Here is a 19,377-nt window from a genome sequence, read left to right as displayed (position 1 = left end):
TTCTATTTCTTATGTTCTTGTTCCCCTCGTGGCGTTGTGAGAGAAGTGGAGCGATTCATCGGCCGTGGATCTTGCCGCTGCCATTATGGGATCTTGCTGTGCAGCCCTGGTGACGGTAGTGACTGTCCTTTGTGCGAAGGGCTTCGAGAGAATCGACGAGGCGTTAACCAAGACCACCCCAACCCCATTTCACCCGCCTCGCCTCCGTAATCCCCCCGACCCCCTTGACCCGATGGAAATCTTAATCGCACTCGCTACCTCCTCGCTGACATCGTTCCGGTAAATCTCCAAAGCAAGCGCTCTACTCGGAACTCCTACACGGCAAGCGAGTCTCCAGGTGGGCAGAGGAAACGTTACAAGGGACACCCTCAAAGCCTCCCTGATGAAGTGCAACATCCCCACCGACACCTGGGAGTCCCTGGCCAAAGACCAGTCCGCCCTAAGTGGAGGAAGTGCATCCGGGAGGGCGCTGAGCACCTCGAGTCTCGTCGCCGAGAGCATGCAGAAACCAAGCGCAGGCAGCGGAAGGAGCGTGCGGCAAACCTGTCCCACCCTCCCCTTCCCTCAACGACAATATGTCCCACATGTGACAGAGACTGGAATTCTTGTATTGGACTGTTCAGCCACCAAAGGACTCATGTTTCGAGTGGAAGCGAGTCTTCCTAGATTTTGAGGGACTGCCTATGATGATGATGAAATCTCCTCGCCTCCCTCTGGAAATTATCCTGACCTACACCTCGTTGAGCAAATGCTCCAAATTATATCTCTCTCCGCCATAGAGTGAGCTGCTTCTCGCTAAGAATTCTCAATGGAGGTTCCCGTAATACAGGCCCTCACGAGGCGAAGTACTGTGAGTGAGCCGACACTGCCAGTGCTGAACCTCCGCTGTGAGATCTGACACACGCGCCCAGTGAAACGGGCCATCGATTCCGTTCATGTCATTTCCCTGAAGCGGCCTTCACGGAATCGTAGAAAGTTACAGCGCGTAAGGGGGCCATTTCGGCCCATCGCGTCCGTGCCGGCCGACCAAGAGGCTACCCAGCCTAATCCCACTTTCCCGCTCTCGGTCCGTAGCCCTGTGGGTTACGTCACTTCAGGTGCACATCCAGGTACTTTTTAAATGTGGTGAGGGTTTCTGCCTCTACCACCCTTTCAGGCCGTGAGTTCCAGACCCCCACCACCCTCTGGGTGAAGACATTTCCCTTCAAATCTTCTCTAAACCTCCCCCCCCAATTACTTTAAATCTATGCCCCCTGGTTATTGACCCCTCTGCCAAGGGAAACAGGCCCCTTCTATCCACTCTATCCAGGCCCCTCATAATTTTATACACCTCAATAAGGTCTCCCCTCAGCCTCCTCTGTTCCAAAGAAAACAACCCCAGCCTATCCAATCTTTCCTCGTAGCTAAAATTCTCCAGTCCGGGCAACATCCTCGTAAATCTCCTCTGTACCCTCTCCAGGGCAATCACATCTTTCCTGTAATGCGCTGACCAGAACTGCACGCAGTACTCCAGCTGTGGCCTAACCAGTGTTTTATACAGTTCAAGCATAACCTCCCTGCTCTTGTATTCCATGCCTCGACTAATAAAGGTAAGTATTCCGTGTGCCTTCTTAACCACCTTATCAACCTGACCTACCTTCAGGGATCTGTGGACCTGCACTCCCAGGTCCTTCTGTTCCTCTACACTTCTCAGTGTCCTACCATTTAATGTGTATTCCTTTTCCTTGTTAGCCCTCCCCCAAATGCATTACCACACACTTATCCGGATTGAATTCCATTTGCCACTGTTCTGCCCACCTGACCAGTTCATCGATATCTTCCTGCAGTCCGCAACTTTCTTCTTCATTATCAACCACACAGCCGATTTTTGTATCATCTGCAAACTTCTTAATTTTACCCCCTACATTCAAATCTAAATCATTGATGTATACCACAAAAAGCAAGGGACCCAGCACTGAGCCCTGCAGAACCCCACTGGAAACATCCTTCCAGTCACACAAACACCCATCAACCGTTACCCTTTGCTTCCTGCCTCTGAGCCAATTTTGGATCCAACTTGCCACTTTGCCCTGGATCCCATGGGCTTTTACTTCGTACCCTGTATGCTAAGTATCCCGTATGCGTTCTTAATTACCTTATCTAGCTGGCCGGTCTTTTGTCCCCTCAATATTTCTAACTTAATCGTTCCAAGAGAAAGCAGGCTTTCAATTGTTCAGTTCTCTCTCTCTCTCACTCTCTCTCTCTCTCTCTCTCTCTCTCTCGTTGCTGGGATCGCTTTGTATTACTGTGGTACGGTTTACAATTCAGCCCTCCATGACATAAGAAATAGGAGCAGGAGTAGGCCATACGGCCCCTCGAGCCTGCTCCGCCATTTAATACGATCATGGCCTCAACTCCACTTCCCCGCCCGCTCCCCATAACCCTTGACTCTCTTATTGTTCAAAAATCTGTCTTTCACCACAAATATATTCAATGACCCAGCCTCCACAGCTCTCTGGGGCAGAAAATTCCACAGATTCATGACCCTCTGAGAGAAGAAATTCCTTCTCATCTCAGTTTTAAATGGGCGGCCCCTTATTTTGAAACGATGCCCCCTAGTTCTAGATTCCCCCACGAGGGGAAAACATCCTCTCTGCATCCACCCTGTCGAGCCCCCTCAGAATCTTACACGTTTTTAATAAGATCACCTCTCATTCTTCTAAACTCCAATGAGTATCGGCCCAACTTGCTCAACCTTTCTTCATAAGTCAACCCCCTCATCTCCGGAATCAACCGAGTGAACCTTCTCTGAACTGCCTCCAAAGCAAGAATATCCTTTTGTAAATACGGAAACCAAAACGGTTTCCATATTTACGACCAACATGTAATATAGAGGTCCACCTAGTGGACTACTGCTCCACATAGTGGACGACTGTGGTAATGCAACTGCTGCTGCAAATTGATCATATTTTACCCACAAATGTGGAAGGAGTTGAGTCCGATCGTCTTGTTGCAAGTAGAGTACCAATAGCAAATCCTACATCAGATGTACTCGAAACAAGTCCAGGAGAAAGCCAGAATTTATGTCCGAGTCCGAGTCAGGCAGACAAGGTCTGAAATTCTAGGAGAGTTCAAATGTAGATCAAGGGTTACCCTTGGATAAAATCTCTCCTCAGGCTCAACCGAGAATGAGCCCAAGTTCGACACCATGTTTGGAAAGTTCTGTTCAAGAGCGAAACAGAAAACCAGTGGTTAAGCTTGATTTGTAAATATGGCAAAATATGTCCACGGGGCAGAAATTCTTCCGGGGGTCTCCCCGCGGGCAATTGCCTCCTCGCTGGTGGTCTAGGAGGCGCCCTGGATTCGATGGGGAGGCCTTCTCTTCCCGCGCTGCGAAGCGCACTTCCGTCCAGAGGGTTCCCAAGCAGAAGATGCGGTCACGTGTGACTGCTCAGCCAATCAGGTAGTTAGGTCACAGGTTCCCATTAATAGCACTTAGACTGATATATCTGAGTTCTCAGTGCTATTAATGGAGGGGGAAAAAAACACACACTAATAAAAAGCAGACCTCACGTAATTAAAATTAATTGAAATTAAAGTTAATAAATGCCTTAGAAAAAACAATATATTTCCAATTATTTTTGTAATGCTTGTTAAAAATAAACTTACCTTAGCTTTTAACAATACAATGTGTTTATTTAATTTAATTTTCGTGTGTTTTAAAACACTTTGTGCCTGTAAAAGTAGGCTATGCGCTTGCTTTTTCAGCTGCAAGATTTTTGAGGACATTTGCCGGGCAAGATCTGTATAAATCCCGCAATCTTGCCGGTACAAATGTCCTCGCTCCCGATCTGGCTACGATCTGTCGAGCTCCAGCTTGACAGATCGGAAAAGCCGGTTTTCAGCGCATGCACATGGCGCACTGAAAAGCAGCTTTTCCGATGCCTTCCCAGGTCCGTAGAAACATCGTACAGGCCCGGGACGTCGGAATTTCTACTCCAATATCTTTTGTTGTGTATAACTATGCAAATTATGAAGAATTTTGTTATAATTACTTCTTCTTTAAGGAGGGAGAAGTGTAATATATAGCTCCACCTTGTGGACTACTGTGGTAATGCAACCGCTGCTGCAAATACAAAAAAGTTAAGTATTGTATTGGAGTCATCTTGTGGAATGTCGTGTGTTGTGATGTCGTAGAGAATAGAACACACAAAACTGTACGCAGAACTCCAGGTGTGGCCTCACCAGCTCCCTACGCAGTTGTAACATTACATCCCTGCTTTTATACTCCATCCCCCTTGCAATAATGGCCAACTGCGTACAGTTTTGGTTTCCATATTTACGAAAGGATACACTTGCTTTGGAGGCAGTTCAGAGAAGGTTCACTCGGTTGATTCCGGAGGTGAGGGGGTTGACTTATGAGGAAAGGTTGAGGAGGTTGGGCCTCTACTCATGGGAATTCATGAGGTGATCTTATCGAAACGTTTAAGATTATGAGGGGGCTTGACAAGGTGGATGCAGAGAGGATGTTTCCACTGATGGGGGAGACTAGAACTAGGGGGCATAATCTTAGAATAAGGAGCCGCCCATTTAAAACTGAGATGAGGAGGAATTTCTTCTCTCTGAGGGTTGTAAATCTGTGGAATTTGCTGCCTCAGAGAGCTGTGGAAGCTGGGACATTGAATAAATTTAAGACAGCGATAGACAGTTTCTTAACCGATAAGCGAATAAAGGGTTATGGGGAGCGGGCAGGGAAGTGGAGCTGAGTCCATGATCGGATCAGCCATGATGGTATTAAATGGCGGAGCAGGCTCGAGGGGCCGTATGGTCCACTCCTGCTCCTATTTCTTATAACCTTCCATTTGCCTGCCTGATGACTTGCTGTCGCTCTGGTTACAGGGGAAACCTACGCTACTGCAGTCTCAGTTCCGCCTGACCTACACCATGATCCTCAACTTGCTTCGAGTGGAGGCGCTCCGAGTCGAAGACATGATGAAGCGCAGTTTCTCCGAGTTCCACGCCAGGAAGGATGCCAAGGTGTGCCCCGTTAACTTTCTCCCGCTTTACCTCTTCAACTGCACTCAATGTGCGCGCGCGTGTGTGTGTTTCTGTGAGCATCCCTGATTATAATCGCTCCACCATCGGTGGCCGTGCCTTCAGCTGCCTGGGCCCCAAGCTCTGGAACTCCCTCCCTAAACCTCTCCGCCTCTCCACCTCACTTTCCTCCTTCAAGACGCTCCTTAAAACCTCCCTCTGTGACCAAGCTTTTTGATCACTTGCAATAATTTCTCCTCATGCGGCTCAGTGTCAAATATTTTATCTCATAATCTGTGTGTGTGTACGTCTGTGTGTGTCTGTACGTCTGTGTGTGTGTGTGTACGTCTGTACGTCTGTGTGTGTGTGTACGTCTGTACGTCTGTGTGTGTCTGTACGTCTGTGTGTGTACGTCTGTACGTCTGTGTGTGTGTGTGTACGTCTGTGTGTGTGTGTGTGTGTACGTCTGTGTGTGTGTGTGTGTGTACGTCTGTGTGTGTGTGTACGTCTGTGTGTGTGTATATCTGTGTGTACGTGTGTACATCTGTGTGTATATGTGTACGTCTGTGTGTGTGTGTGTGTACATCTGTGTGTGTGTGTGTGTACGTGTGTACATATGTGTGTGTGTGTACGTGTGTACATCTGTGTGTGTGTGTACATCTGTGTGTGTGTACATCTGTGTGTACGTGTGTACATCTGTGTGTGTGTACGTGTGTACATCTGTGTGTGTGTGTACGTGTGTACATCTGTGTGTGTGTGTGTATACGTGTGTACATCTGTGTTTGTGTGTGTATACGTGTGTGTATACGTGTGTACATCTGTGTTTGTGTGTGTATACGTGTGTATATACGTGTGTACATCTGTGTGTGTGTGTATATACGTGTGTACATCTGTGTGTGTGTGTATATACGTGTGTACATCTGTGTGTGTGTATATACGTGTGTACATCTGTGTGTGTGTGTACGTGTGTACATCTGTGTGTGTGTGTGTGTGTGTAGGTGTGTACATCTGTGTGTGTGTGTGTAGGTGTGTACATCTGTGTGTGTGTGTGTATACGTGTGTACATCTGTGTGTGTGTGTGTACGTGTGTACATCTGTGCCCGTGTGTGTACGTGTGTACATCTGTGCCTGTGTGTGTACGTGTGTACATCTGTGTGTGTGTATGTGTACGTCTGTGTGTGTGTGTACGTGTGTACATCTGTGTGTGTGTGTACGTGTGTACATCTGTGTGTGTGTGTGTACGTCTGTGTCTATCTGTGTGTGTGTACGTCTGTGTCTGTGTGTGTGTGTGTACGTCTGTCTGTGTGTACGTGGGAGAGTGTATGTGTCTGTGCTTGTGTCTGTGGGTGTGTATGCGTGTTAACATTCACGTATCCTCCAACTAGGGACTGTTGTGTTGCAGATATATGAACTGCAGATTCAGGAACTGACAAAGAAGTTGGCAAACATGGAGGAGGTGGAGTGCATCGGGCAACTGAGTGACTTGGAACGCTATTACGTCACAGTGCGGGAGCTCCTGTGCACGCGGGACTCTCTACAGGTAGGGGCACCGACTGTATCATCATCATCATAGGCCGTCCCTCGGAATCGAGGAAGACTTGCTTCCACTCTAAAAGAGAGTTTTCAGGTGACTGAATAGTGCAATACGAGAGCCACAGTCCCTGTCACAGGTGGGACAGACAGTCGTTGAGGGAAGGGGAGGGTGGGACTGGTTTGCCGCACGCTCCTTCCGCTGCCTGTGCTTGATTTCTGCATGCTCTCGGCGACGAGACTCGAGGTGCTCAGCGCCCTCCCGGATGCACTTCCTCCACTTAGGGCGGACTGGTCTTTGGCCAGGGACTCCCAGGTGTTGGTGGGGATGTTGCACTTTATCAGGGAGGCTTTGAGGGTGTCCCTTGTAACGTTTCCTCTGCCCACCTTTGGCTCGTTTGCCGTGAAGGAGTTCCGAGTAGAGCGTTTGCTTTGGGAGTCTCGTGTCGGGGCATGCGGACAATGTGGCCCTGCCCAGCGGAGCTGGTCGAGTGTGGTCAGTGCTTCGATGCTGGGGATGTTGGGCCTGGTCGAGGACGCTAACGTTGGTGCGTCTGTCCTCCCAGGGGCTTTGCAGGATGTACAAGACCTGGAAACGTACAATCATTGTCCGACTGCTGTTCTGATTGAATGCCTCTTGTTTTGCAGAAGATGATCATGGAGTCCACAAATGGATTCAAGGCGCTGTCCGTTGGCCGGGTGCTGGTGGTCAAAACCCAACGACACAGGAACGCGCTGGGAGTGATCCTGCAGGTAGAAGCTGGGTGCTCCTGGAGGAGGGTGGGGGGCATGTTGGGGGCAGCGGGGGTTGGTGTTTGGGGGTCCTCTCCTCGAGGAGCACAAAGTACCAGCATTCTGACCCAACGATGCTGAGGGAACAGCCGATATATTTCCAAGTCGGAGCGATGTCTGACTCTGAGGGGAACGTGGAGGTGGTGGTGTTCCCATGGACCTGCTGCCCTTGTCCTTCTAGGCGGGAGAGGTCGCGGGTTTGGGAGGTGCTGCCGAAGAAGCCTTGGCGAGTTGCTGCAGTGCATCTTGTAGATGGTACACACTGCAGCCACGGTGCGCCGTGGTGGAGGGAGGGAGTGTTGAAGATTTAATTGCCTCCCCGTGGATGGGGAGTAGACGACAAGGATACTTCAATAAAGGGCTCGGACGTCTAGATCCAACAAATTGCCTCTCTTTTTTTTGTAAGGATGTCAAGGCCCAACTAGTCCCCACCTCAGTCTTTTGTTTCCCGGAATAGTGTCCCAATTGCTTCTTGGTCCCATTTATACCAGTGGTGTCATCATCATCATAGGCAGTCCCTCGGAATCGAGGAAGACTTGCTTCCACTCTTAACATGAGTTCTCAGGTGGCTGAACAGTCCAATACGAGAACCACAGTCCCTGTCACAGGTGGGACAGATAGTGGTTGAGGGAAGGGGAGGGTGGGACTGGTTTGCCGCACGCTCCTTCCGCTGCCTGCGCTCGATTTCTGCATGCTCTCGGCGACGAGACTCGAGGTGCTCAGCGCCCTCCCGGATGCACTTCCTCCACTTAGGGCGGTCTTTGGCCAGGGACTCCCAGGTGTCGGTGGGGATGTTGCACTTTATCAGGGAGGCTTTGAGGGTGTCCCTGTAACGTTTCCTCTGCCCACCTTTGGCTCGTTTGACATGAAGGAGTTCCGAGTAGAGCGCTTGCTTTGGGAGTCTCGTGTCGGGCATGTGAACAATGTGGCCCTGCCCAGCGGAGCTGATCAAGTGTGGTCAGTGCTTCGATGCTGGGGATGTTGGCCTGGTCGAGGACGCTAACGTTGGTGCGTCTGTCCTCCCAGGGGATTTGTAGGATCTTGCGGCTGTAGTGATACCCGCCCTCCTGTGTGGCTCAGAGACGTGGGGCATATACAGGAGACACCTCAAATCACTGGAGAAATACCACCAACGATATCTCCGCAAGATCCTACCAGTGGCAACACCTTATCCTCAGATCCTGACTTCAACATAGTGCCTCCAAAATATGGGGGATGAGGTGTGCAAGGGTTTGGTCATCGAACACGAACCAGAAGTAAACACAAGAACATAAGAAATAGGAGCAGGAGTAGGCCATACGGCCCCTCGAGCCTGCTCCGCCATTTAATACGATCATGGCTGATCCGATCATGGACTCAGCTCCACTTCCCTGCCCGCTCCCTATAACTCCTTATCGATTAAGAAACTGTCTATCTCTGTCTTAAATTTATTCAATGTCCCGGCTTCCACAGCTCTCTGAGGCAACGAATTCCACAGATTTACAACCCTCAGAGAAGAAATTCATCCTCATCTCAGTTTTAAATGGGTGGCCCGTTATTCTAAGATTATGCCCCCTAGTTCTAGTCTCCCCCATCAGTGGAAATATAGAAACATAGAAAATAGGTGCAGGAGTAGGCCATTCGGCCCTTCGAGCCTGCACCACCATTCAATAAGATCATGGCTGATCATGCAACTTCAGTACCCCATTCCTGCTTTCTCTCCATACCCCTTGATCCCTTTAGCCGTAAGGGCCATATCTAACTCCCTTTTGAATAGATCTAACGAACTGGCCTCAACAGCTTTTTGCGGTAGAGAATTCCACAGGTTCATCACTCTCTGAGTGAAGAAGTTTCTCCTCAATTCGGTCCTAAATGGCTTACCACTTATCCTTAGACTATGACCTCTGGTTCTGGACTTCCCCAACATCGGGAACATTCTTCGTGCATCTAACCTGTCCAATCCTATCAGAATTTTATATGTTTCTCTGAGATCCCCTCTCATTCTTCTAAATTCCAGTGAATATAAGTCCGATCCAGTCTTTCTTCATATGTCAGTCCTGCCATCCCAGGAATCAGTCTGGTGAACCTTCGCTGCACTCCCTCAATAGCAAGAATGTCCTTCCTCAGATTAGGAGACCAAAACTGAACACAATATTCCAGGTGTGGCCTCACCAAGGCCCTGTACAACTGCAGTAAGACCACCCTGCTCCTATACTCAGATCCTCTCGCTATGAAGGCCAACATGCCATTTGCTTTCTTAACTGCCTGCTGTACCTGCATGCCAACCTTCAATGACTGATGTATCATGACACCCAGGTCTCTTTGCACCTCCCCTTTAACTAAACTGTCACCATTCAGATAATAATCTGCCTTCTTGTTTTTGCAACCAAAGTGGATAACCTCACATTATCCACATTTTACTGCAAATGCCATGCATTTACCCACTCACCTAACCTGTCCAAGTCACCCTGCATTCTCTTAGCATCCTCCTCGCAGTTCACACCGCCACCCAGCTTAGTGTCATCTGCAAACTTGGAGATATTACACTCAATTCCTTCGTCTAAATCATTAATGTATATTGTAAATAGCTGGGGTCCCAGCACTGAGCCCTGCGGCACCCCACTAGTCACTGCCTGCCATTCTGAAAAGGACCCGTTTATTCCCATTCTTTGCTTCCTGTCTGCCAACCAGTTCTCTATCCACGTCAGTACATTACCCCCAATACCATGTGCTTTAATTTTGCACACCAATCTCTTGTGTGGGAACTTGTCAAAAGCCTTTTGAAAGTCCAAATACACCACATCCACTGGTTCTCCCTTGTCCACTCTACTAGTTACATCCTCAAAAAATTCCAGAAGATTCGTCAAGCATGATTTCCCTTTCATAAATCAATGCTGACTTGGACCAATCCTGTCACTGCTTTCCAAATGCGCTGCTATTTCATCTTTAATAATTGATTCCAACATTTTCCCCACTATTGATGTCAGGCTAACCGGTCTATAATTCCCTATTTTCTCTCTCCCTCCTTTTTTAAAAAGTGGTGTTACATTAGCTACCCTCCAGTCCATGGGAACTGATCCAGAGTCTATAGAATGTTGGAAAATGATTACCAATGCATCCACTATTTCTAGGGCCACTTCCTTAAGTACTCGGGGATGCAGACTATCAGGCCCTGGGGATTTACCGGCCTCACTCTCTTCAGTTTCCCTAACAGCATTTCCTGACTAATAAGGATTTCCCTCAGTTCCTCCTTCTCGCTAGACCCTTGGTCCCTTAGTATTTTCGGGAGGTTATTCGTGTCTTCCTTAGTGAAGACAGAACCAAAGTATTGTTCAATTGGTCTGCCATTTCCTTGTTCCTGATTATGAATTCCCCTGATTCTGACTGCAAGGCACCTACTTTAGTCTTCAATAATTTTTTTCTCTTCACATATCTATAGAAGCTTTTGCAGTCAGTTTTTATATTCCCTGCAAATTTACTCTCATACTCTATTTTCCCCCTCCTAATTAAACCCTTTGTCCTCCTCTGCTGAATTCTAAATTTCTCCCAGTCCTCAGGTTTGCTGCTTTTTCTGGCCAATTTATATGCCTCTTCCTTGGATTTAACACTTTCCCTAAATTCCCTTGTTAGCCACGGTTGAGCCACAGGGATGTACAATTGTTGTAGTTCATCCATGTGATCTATAAATGTCTGCCATTGCCTATCCACCGTCAACCCTTTCAGTATCATTCTCCAGTCTATTCTAGCCAATTCACGTCTCATACCATGGAAGTTTCCTTTCTTTAAGTTCAGGATCCTAGTCTCTGAATTAACTGTGTCACTCTCCATCTTAATGAAGAATTCTACCATATTATGGTCACTCTTCCCCAATTAATCCTCTCTCATTACACATCACCCAGTCGAGGATGGCCTGCTCTCTAGTTGGTTCCTCGACATATTGGTCTAGAAAACCATCCCTTATACACTCCAGGAAATCCTCCTTCGTAGTATTGCTACCAGTTTGGTTAGCCCAATCTATATGCAGATTAAAGTCACCCATGATAAATGCTGTACCTTTATTGCACTCATCTCTAATTTCCTGTTTGATGCTGTCCCCAACCTCACTACTACTGTTTGGTGGTCTGTACACAACTCCCACTAGCGTTTTCTGCTCTTTGGTTTTCCGTAGCTCTAATCATACAGATTCCACATCATCCAAGCTAATGTCCCTCCTTACTATTGCGTTAATCTCCTCTTTAACCAGCAACGCCACCCCAGCTCCTTTTCCTTTCTGTCTATCCTTCCTGAATATTGAATACCCCTGGATGTTGAGTTCCCAGCCTTGGTCACCCTGGAGCCATGTCTCCGTAATCCCAATTACATCATATCCATTAACGGCTATCTGCGCAATTAATTCATCCACCTTAGTACGAATGCTCCTCGCATTGAGACTCTGAGCCTTCAGGTTTGTTTGTTTAACACTCTTTGTCCTTTTAGAATTATGTTGTAATGTGGCCCTTTTTGATTTTCGCCCTTGATTTCTCTGCCTTCCACTCTTTCTTTTCTCCTTCCTACCTTTTTGCTTCTGTCCCCTTTTTTACTTCCCTCTGCCTCCCTGCATAGATTCCCATCCCCCTGCCATATTAGTTTCAACCCTCCCCAACAGCACGAACAAACACTCCCCCTAGGACATAGGTTCCGGTCCTGCCCAGGGGTAGACGGTCCGGTTTGTACTGGTCCCACCTCCCCCAGAACCGGTTCCAATGTCCTCTCTGCATCCACCTTGTCAAGCCCCCTCATAATCTCATACGTTTCGATAAGATCACCTCTCATTCTTCTGCATTCCAATGAGTAAAGGCCCAACCTACTCAACCTTTCCTCATAAGTCAACCCGCTCATCTCCGGAATCAACCGAGCGAACCTTCTCTGAACTGCCTCTAATGCAAGTATATTCTTTCGTAAATATGGAAACCAAAACTGCACGCAGTATTCCAGATGTGACCTCACCAATACCCTGTATAACTGTAGCAAGACTTCTCTGCTTTTATACTCCATCCCCTTTGCAATAAAGGCCAAGATTCCATTGGCCTTCCTGATCACTTGCTGTACCTGCATACTAAGCTTTTGTGTTTCATGCACAAGTACCCCAGGTCCCGCTGTACTGCAGCACTTTGCAATCTTTCTCCATTTAATTAATAACTTGCTCTTTGATTTTTTTTCCTAATATTTCCTCTGGTGAGGGATGTCCAGAACAAGGGGGTGTAACCTTTCGATTAGAGCTAGGCTATTCAGGGGCGATGTTAGGAAGCACTTCTTCACACACAGGGTAAAGAGAAAAGACTTGCGTTTCTATTGCGCCTTTCACAACCACCAGACGTCCCAAAGCGCCTTTGCAGCCAATGAAGTATTTTTTGAAGTGTACTGTAGGAAACGCGGCAGACAAATTTGCGCACAGCAAGCTCCCACAAACAGCGGTGTGATAATGACCCAGATAATCTATTTTTGTGATGTTGATTGAGAGATAAGTATTGGCCCAGGACACCGGGGATAACTCCCCTGCTCTTCTTCGAAATAGTGCCGTGGGATCTTTTACGTCCACCTGAGAGAGCAGACAGGGCCTCATCCAAAAGACGGTCGCGGAAATCTGGAACTCTATTCTCCCCCCCACCCCCACCGCTCCCCCCTCCTGAAAAAAGCTGTCGAGGTTGGAGGTCATTTGAAAATTTCAAAACTGAGATTAATAGAATTTTTGTCGGGTGTGAAGGGTTACAGAATCAAGGCGGCGAGCTGGAGTTGAGATGCGATCTCGCCGAATGGCCTCCTCCTGTCCCAATGTGAACAGTCACAAAGACATAGGCGTGGAATACAAGAGCAGGGAGGTTATGCTTGAACTGTATGAAACACTGGTTAGGCCACAGCTGGAGTACTGCGTGCAGTTCTGGTCACCACATTACAGGAAGGATGTGATTGTACTAGAGAGGGTACAGAGGAGATTTTCGAGGGTGTTGCCTCGACTGGAGAATTTAAGCTATGAGGACAGATTGGTTAGACTGCTTTTTTTCCCCTTTGGAACAGAGGAGGCTGAGGGGAGACCTTATTGAGGTGTATAAAATTATGAGGGGCCGAGATAGAGTGGATAGGAAGGACTTATTTCCCTTAGCAGAGGGATCAACAGCCAGGGGGCATAGATTTAAAGCAATTGGGGGAGGTTTAGAGAGGATTTGAGGGGACATTGTTTCACTCGGAGGGTGGTGAGGGTCTGGAACTCACGGCCTGAAAGGGTGGTAGAGGCAGAAACCCTCACCACATTTAAAAAGTACCTGGATGTGCACCTGAAGTGTCATAACCTCATCATCAACATCATAGGCATTCCCTCAAAATCGAGGAAGACTTGCTTCCACTCTAAAAATGAGTTCTCAGGTGACTGAACAGTCCAATACATGAACCACAGTCCTTGTCACAGGTGGGACAGACAGTGGTTGAGGGAAGGGGAGGGTGGGACTGGTTTGCCGCACGCTCCTTCCGCTGCCTGCGCTTGCTTTCTGCATGCTCTCGGCGACGAGACTCGAGGTGCTCAGCGCCCTCCCGGATGCACTTCCTCCACTTAGGGCGGTCTTTGGCCCAGGGACTTCCAGGTGTCGGTGGGGATGTTGCACTTTATCAGGGAGGCTTTGAGGGCGTCCCTTGTAACGTTTCCTGTGCCCACCTTTGGCTCGCTTGCCGTGAAGGAGTTCCGAGTAGAGCGCTTGCTTTGGGAGTCTTGTGTCGGTGGAGATGTTGCATGCCAGACACGAGACCCCCAAAGCAAGCGCTCAACTCTGAACTCCTACACGGCAAGCGAGCCCCAGGTGGGCAGAGGAAACGTTACAAGGGACCACCCTCAAAGCCTCCCTGATAAAGTGCAACATCCCCACCGGCACCTGGGAGCCCCTGGCCGTTAACCTACAGAGCTACGGACCGAGAGCTGGAACATGGGATTGGGCTGGGTGGCTCTTGGTCGGCCGGCGCGGACACGATGGGCCGAAATTGGCCTCCTTCCGTGCGGTAACCTTCTCTGCTTCCGTCACCTGCAGGTGTCCACGGACTCGAGCAGCCGGACCTTCACCACGCTGGTGCTGTGCGAGTCGAGGCCGGACAAGGCGGAGAAGGGAGTTGAGGATCCACCAGTGGCTCCGACTCCGGACGAACTGCTCACCAACAAGCTCTTCCTACCAGAAGGTGAGCTTGCGCCCTTGTCGCCAACGTGTTCCTCAGGCGCCTCTTTACAACCTCGGACCTTTGCTGCTGTGTGTGTGCGGGAAGAAGGGAAACAAGGGCGGGGAAGTGGAGCCGAGGGGATTAAATGTAGTATCTCCAAATTTGCGGATGACACTAAGTTGGGTGGCAGTGTGAGCTGCGAGGAGGATGCTATGAGGCTGCAGATTGACTTGGATAGGTTAGGTGAGTGGGCAAATGCATGGCAGATGAAGTATAATGTGGATAAATGTGAGGTTATCCACTTTGGTGGTAAAAACAGAGAGACAGACTATTATCTGAATGGTGACAGATTAGGAAAAGGGGAGGTGCAACGAGACCTGGGTGTCATGGTACATCAGTCATTGAAGGTTGGCATGCAGGTACAGCAGGCGGTTAAGAAAGCAAATGGCATGTTGGCCTTCATAGCGAGGGGATTTGAGTACAGGGGCAGTGGTATACCGTCGCACGCTGCTCCCACCAATGGCCCCGGCCTGCTGATTTTAATACGATTTAATACAGCCATTTAATACGATCATGGCTGATCTGATCAGTTGTACAGGGCCTTGGTGAGGCCACACCTGGAGTATTGTGTACAGTTTTGGTCTCCTAACTTGAGGAAGGACATTCTTGCTATTGAGGGAGTGCAGCGAAGGTTCACCAGACTGATTCCCGGGATGGCGGGACTGACCTATCAAGAAAGACTGGATCAACTGGGCTTGTATTCACTGGAGTTCAGAAGAATGAGAGGGGACCTCATAGAAACGTTTAAAATTCTGACGGGTTTAGACAGGTTAGATGCAGGAAGAATGTTCCCGATGTTGGGGAAGTCCAGAACCAGGGGTCACAGTCTAAGGATAAGGGGTAAGCCATTTAGGACCGAGATGAGGAGAACCTTCTTCACCCAGAGAGTGGTGAACCTGTGGAATTCTCTACCACAGAAAGTTGTTGAGGCCAATTCACTAAATATATTCAAAAAGGAGTTAGATGTAGTCCTTACTACTAGGGGAATCAAGGGGTATGGCGAGAAAGCAGGAATGGGGTACTGAAGTTGAATGTTCAGCCATGAACTCATTGAATGGCGGTGCAGGCTAGAAGGGCCGAATGGCCTACTCCTGCACCGATTTTCTATGTTTCTATGAGTCCATGATCAGATCAGCCATGATCGTATTAAATGGCTGTATTAAATTGTATTAAAATCAGCAGGCCGGGGCCATTGGAGGGAGCAGCGTGCGACGGTATACCATCGCAGGGAGCAGCGCGTGCTGCTGCAGGAGGACGACGGCTGACTGCGGCACGGGCAGGTACAGCAGGAGCGGCGAGAGTGCGTAGAGGGACGTGATCGGGCCCCAGGAGAGGCGTGCGCTCGGGGCCCCGGAAGAGCCGAGGGCCCAGGGGCAGCACGGGGCCCAGCCCACACTGCGGTATGTGAGCGCACTGGGTCCGTGCAGCAGAGCAGGTCTCCAGCCGTCCTGGTTAACCCTTGCCACTGGATAAAAGCCGAGCTCTGTCAAGCCCCGTGTGGTGGCTGATGTGCGACGGTCACCCCACGAGCTTGACGGAGCAGGGTCTTGGTTCTCGCCGCTCCCGACCTCCGACCTCCGCCCCTCGCCCCTCCCGACCTCCGCGTTGTTCATTCTGCTCCTGCGGTGGCCAGCTTTTTTTGATACGCGCACTGCTCCAGCCGCGAGCTCCAAACTGCTCCTCAGACTGTTAATAGTCTCAGGATAAGGGGTCGGCCATTTAGGACAGAGATGAGGAGGAATTTCTTCAGTCAGAGGGTGGTGAATCTTTGGAATGCTCTACCCCAGAGGGCTGTGGAGGCTCAGTCTTTGAGTATACTCAAGATGGATCGATAGATTTTTGGATATTAAGGGAATCGAGGGATATGGGGACAGTGCAGGGAAAGTGGAGTTGAGGTTGAAGATCAGCCATTGAATGGCGGAGCAGGCTCGAGGGGCCGAATGGCCTACTCCTGCTCCTATTTCTTACGTAACTTGTACCCCAGGTTTTACGTGAAGCCAGTGATTGACACTGCCTCCAGCCCATTTTGCCGACTAAATCTATTATTTTTTCGTGATAAAATCGAGAAATCTAATTTAAAGGCAAGCAACAAGTTGGATTTATCAAAGACCATTTCAGGCACTAAAACCGACCCAGGGTGCTTCACAGGAGTGTTATCAGACTAACATTGACACGGATCCACACGAGGAGGTTATTGTACAGATAATCTAATTGGGTCAAAGAAGTAGGTTTTAACATGGAAACATAGAAAATAGGTGCAGGAGCAGGCCCTTCAGTCCTTCGAGCCTGCACCACCATTCAATATGATCATGGGTGATCATACAACTTCAGTACCCCATTCCTGCTTTCTCTCCATACCCCTTGATCCCTTTAGCCGTAAGGGCCACATCTAACTCCCTTTTGAATATATCCAACGAACTGGCCTCAACAACTTTCTGTGGTAGAGAATTCCATAGGTTCACAATTCTCTGAGTGAAGAAGTTTCTCCTCATCTCGGTCCTAAATGGCTTTACCCCCTTATCCTTAGACTGTGACCCCTGGTTCTGGACTTCCCCAACATTGGGAACATTCTTCCTGCATCTAACCTGTCCAACCCCGTCAGAATTTTATATGCTTCTATGAGATCCCCTCTCATTCTTCTAAATTCCAGTAAATATAAGCCTAGTCGATCCAGTCTTTCTTCATATGTCAATCCTGCTATCCCGGGAATCAGTCTGGTGAACCTTCGCTGCACTTCCTCAATAGCAAGAATGTCCTTCCTCAGATTAGGAGACCAAAACTGTACACAATACTCCAGGTGTGGTCTCACCAAGGCCCTGTACAACTGTAGCAACACCTCCCTGCTCCTATACTCAATTCCTCTCGCTATAAAGGCCAACATGCCATTTGCTTTCTTAACTGCCTGCTGTACCTGCATGCCTACTTTCAATGACTGATGCACCATGACACCCAGGTCTCGTTGCACCTCCCCTTTTACTAATCTGTCAGTATTCAGATAATCTGCCTCCTTGTTTTTGCCACCAAAGTGGATAACCTCACACTTATCCACATTATACCGCATCTGCCATGCATTTGCCCACTCACCTAACCTGTCCAAGTCACCCTGCAGCCTCTTAATATCTTCCTCACAGCTCACACTGCCACCCAGCTTAGTGTCATCTGCAAACTTGGAGATATTACACTCAATTCCTTCGTCTAAATCGTTAATATATATTGTAAATAGCTGGGGTCCCAGCACTGAGCCCTGCAGCACTCCACTAGTCACTGCCTGCCATTCTGAAAAAGACCCGTTTATCCCGACTCTCTGCTTCCTGTCTGCCAACCAGTTCTCTATCCACATCAGTACATTACCCCCAATACCATGTGCTTTGATTTTGCACACCAATCTCTTGCGTGGGACCTTGTCAAAGGCCTTTTGAAAGTCCAAATACACCACATCCACTGGTTCTCCCTTGTCCACTCTGCTAGTTACATCCTCAAAAAATTCCAAAAGATTTGTCAAGCATGATTTTCCTTTCATAAATCCATGCTGACTTGGACCGATCTTGTCACTGCTTTCCAAATGTGCTGCTATTACATCTTTAATAATTGATTCCAGCATTTTACCCACTACCGATGTCAGGCTAACCGGTCTATAATTCCCTATTTTCTCTCTCCATCCTCTTTTTTAAGAAGTGGTGTTACATTAGCTACACTGCAGTCCATAGGAACTGATCCAGAGTTGATAGACTGTTGGAAAATGATCACCAATGCATCCACTATTTCTAGGGCCACTTCCTTAAATACTCTGGGATGCAGACTATCAGGCCCTCGGGATTTATCGGCCTTCAATCCCATCAATTTCCCGAAACACAATTTCCTGACTAATAAAGATTTCCCTCCGTTCCCCCTTCTCACTAGACCCTCGGTCCCCCAGTATATCCGGAAGGTTATTTGTGTCTTCCTTAGTGAAGACAGATCCAAAGTATTTGTTCAATTGGTCTGCCATTTCTTTGTTCCCCATTATAAATTCACCTGAATCCGACTGCAAGGGACCTACGTTTGTCTTTACTAATCTTTTTCTCTTCACATATTTATAGAAGCTTTTGCAGTCAGTTTTTATCTTCCCAGCAAGCTTCCTCTCGTACTCTATTTCCCCCTCTTAATTAAACCCTTTGTCCTCCTCTGCTGAATTCTAAATTTCTCCCAGTCCTCAGGTTTGCTGCTTTTTCTGGCCAATTTATATGCCTCTTCCTTGGATTTAACACTATCCTTAATTTCCCTTGTTAGCCACGGTTGGGCCACCTTCCCCCATTTTATTTTCATGCCAGACAGGGATGTACAAGGAGAGTCTTAAAGGAGAAGGGTGCAGTAGAGAGGTTTAGGGAGAGAGTTCCAGAGCTTGGGGCCCAGGCAGCTGAAGGCACGGCCACCGATGGTGGAGCAAACGAAATTGGGGATGTACCAGAGGAGGTTAGAGATAGGGAGGGGTGTAGGGCTGGAGGAGGTTACAGAGATAGGGAGGGATGTAGGGGCTGGAGGAGGTTACAGAGATAGGGAGGGATGTAGGGGCTGGAGGAGGTTACGGAGATAGGGAGGGGTGTAGGGCTGGAGGAGGTTACAGAGATAGGGAGGGATGTAGGGGCTGGAGGAGGTTACAGAGATAGGGAGGGGTGTAGGGGCTGGAGGAGGTTACGGAGATAGGGAGGGGTGTAGGGCTGGAGGAGGTTACAGAGATAGGGAGGGGTGTAGGGGCTGGAGGAGGTTACAGAGATAGGGAGGGGTGTAGGGGCTAGAGCTGGTTACAGAGATAGGGAGGGGTGTAGGGGCTGGAGGAGGTTACAGAGA

At 48.7% G+C, this 19,377-nt stretch overlaps 1 protein-coding gene across 1 annotated transcript in view; it reads left to right on the top strand.

Annotated features, from left to right (window-relative positions):
* Positions 1–19,377, top strand: part of LOC139230626 (superkiller complex protein 2-like) — a 170,498-nt gene that overhangs the window by 76,377 nt on the left and 74,744 nt on the right. Inside the window, exons 17-20 of the mRNA XM_070862442.1 lie at positions 4,879–5,016; positions 6,416–6,553; positions 7,192–7,296; positions 14,367–14,511. Coding sequence (XP_070718543.1) covers positions 4,879–5,016; positions 6,416–6,553; positions 7,192–7,296; positions 14,367–14,511 — 526 coding nt within the window. The remainder of the gene's footprint in view (positions 1–4,878; positions 5,017–6,415; positions 6,554–7,191; positions 7,297–14,366; positions 14,512–19,377) is intronic.

This window comes from Pristiophorus japonicus, chromosome 19, assembly GCF_044704955.1.
Source record: "Pristiophorus japonicus isolate sPriJap1 chromosome 19, sPriJap1.hap1, whole genome shotgun sequence".
Lineage (NCBI taxonomy): Eukaryota > Metazoa > Chordata > Chondrichthyes > Pristiophoridae > Pristiophorus > Pristiophorus japonicus.
This window is presented reverse-complemented; position numbering and strand designations above follow the sequence as displayed.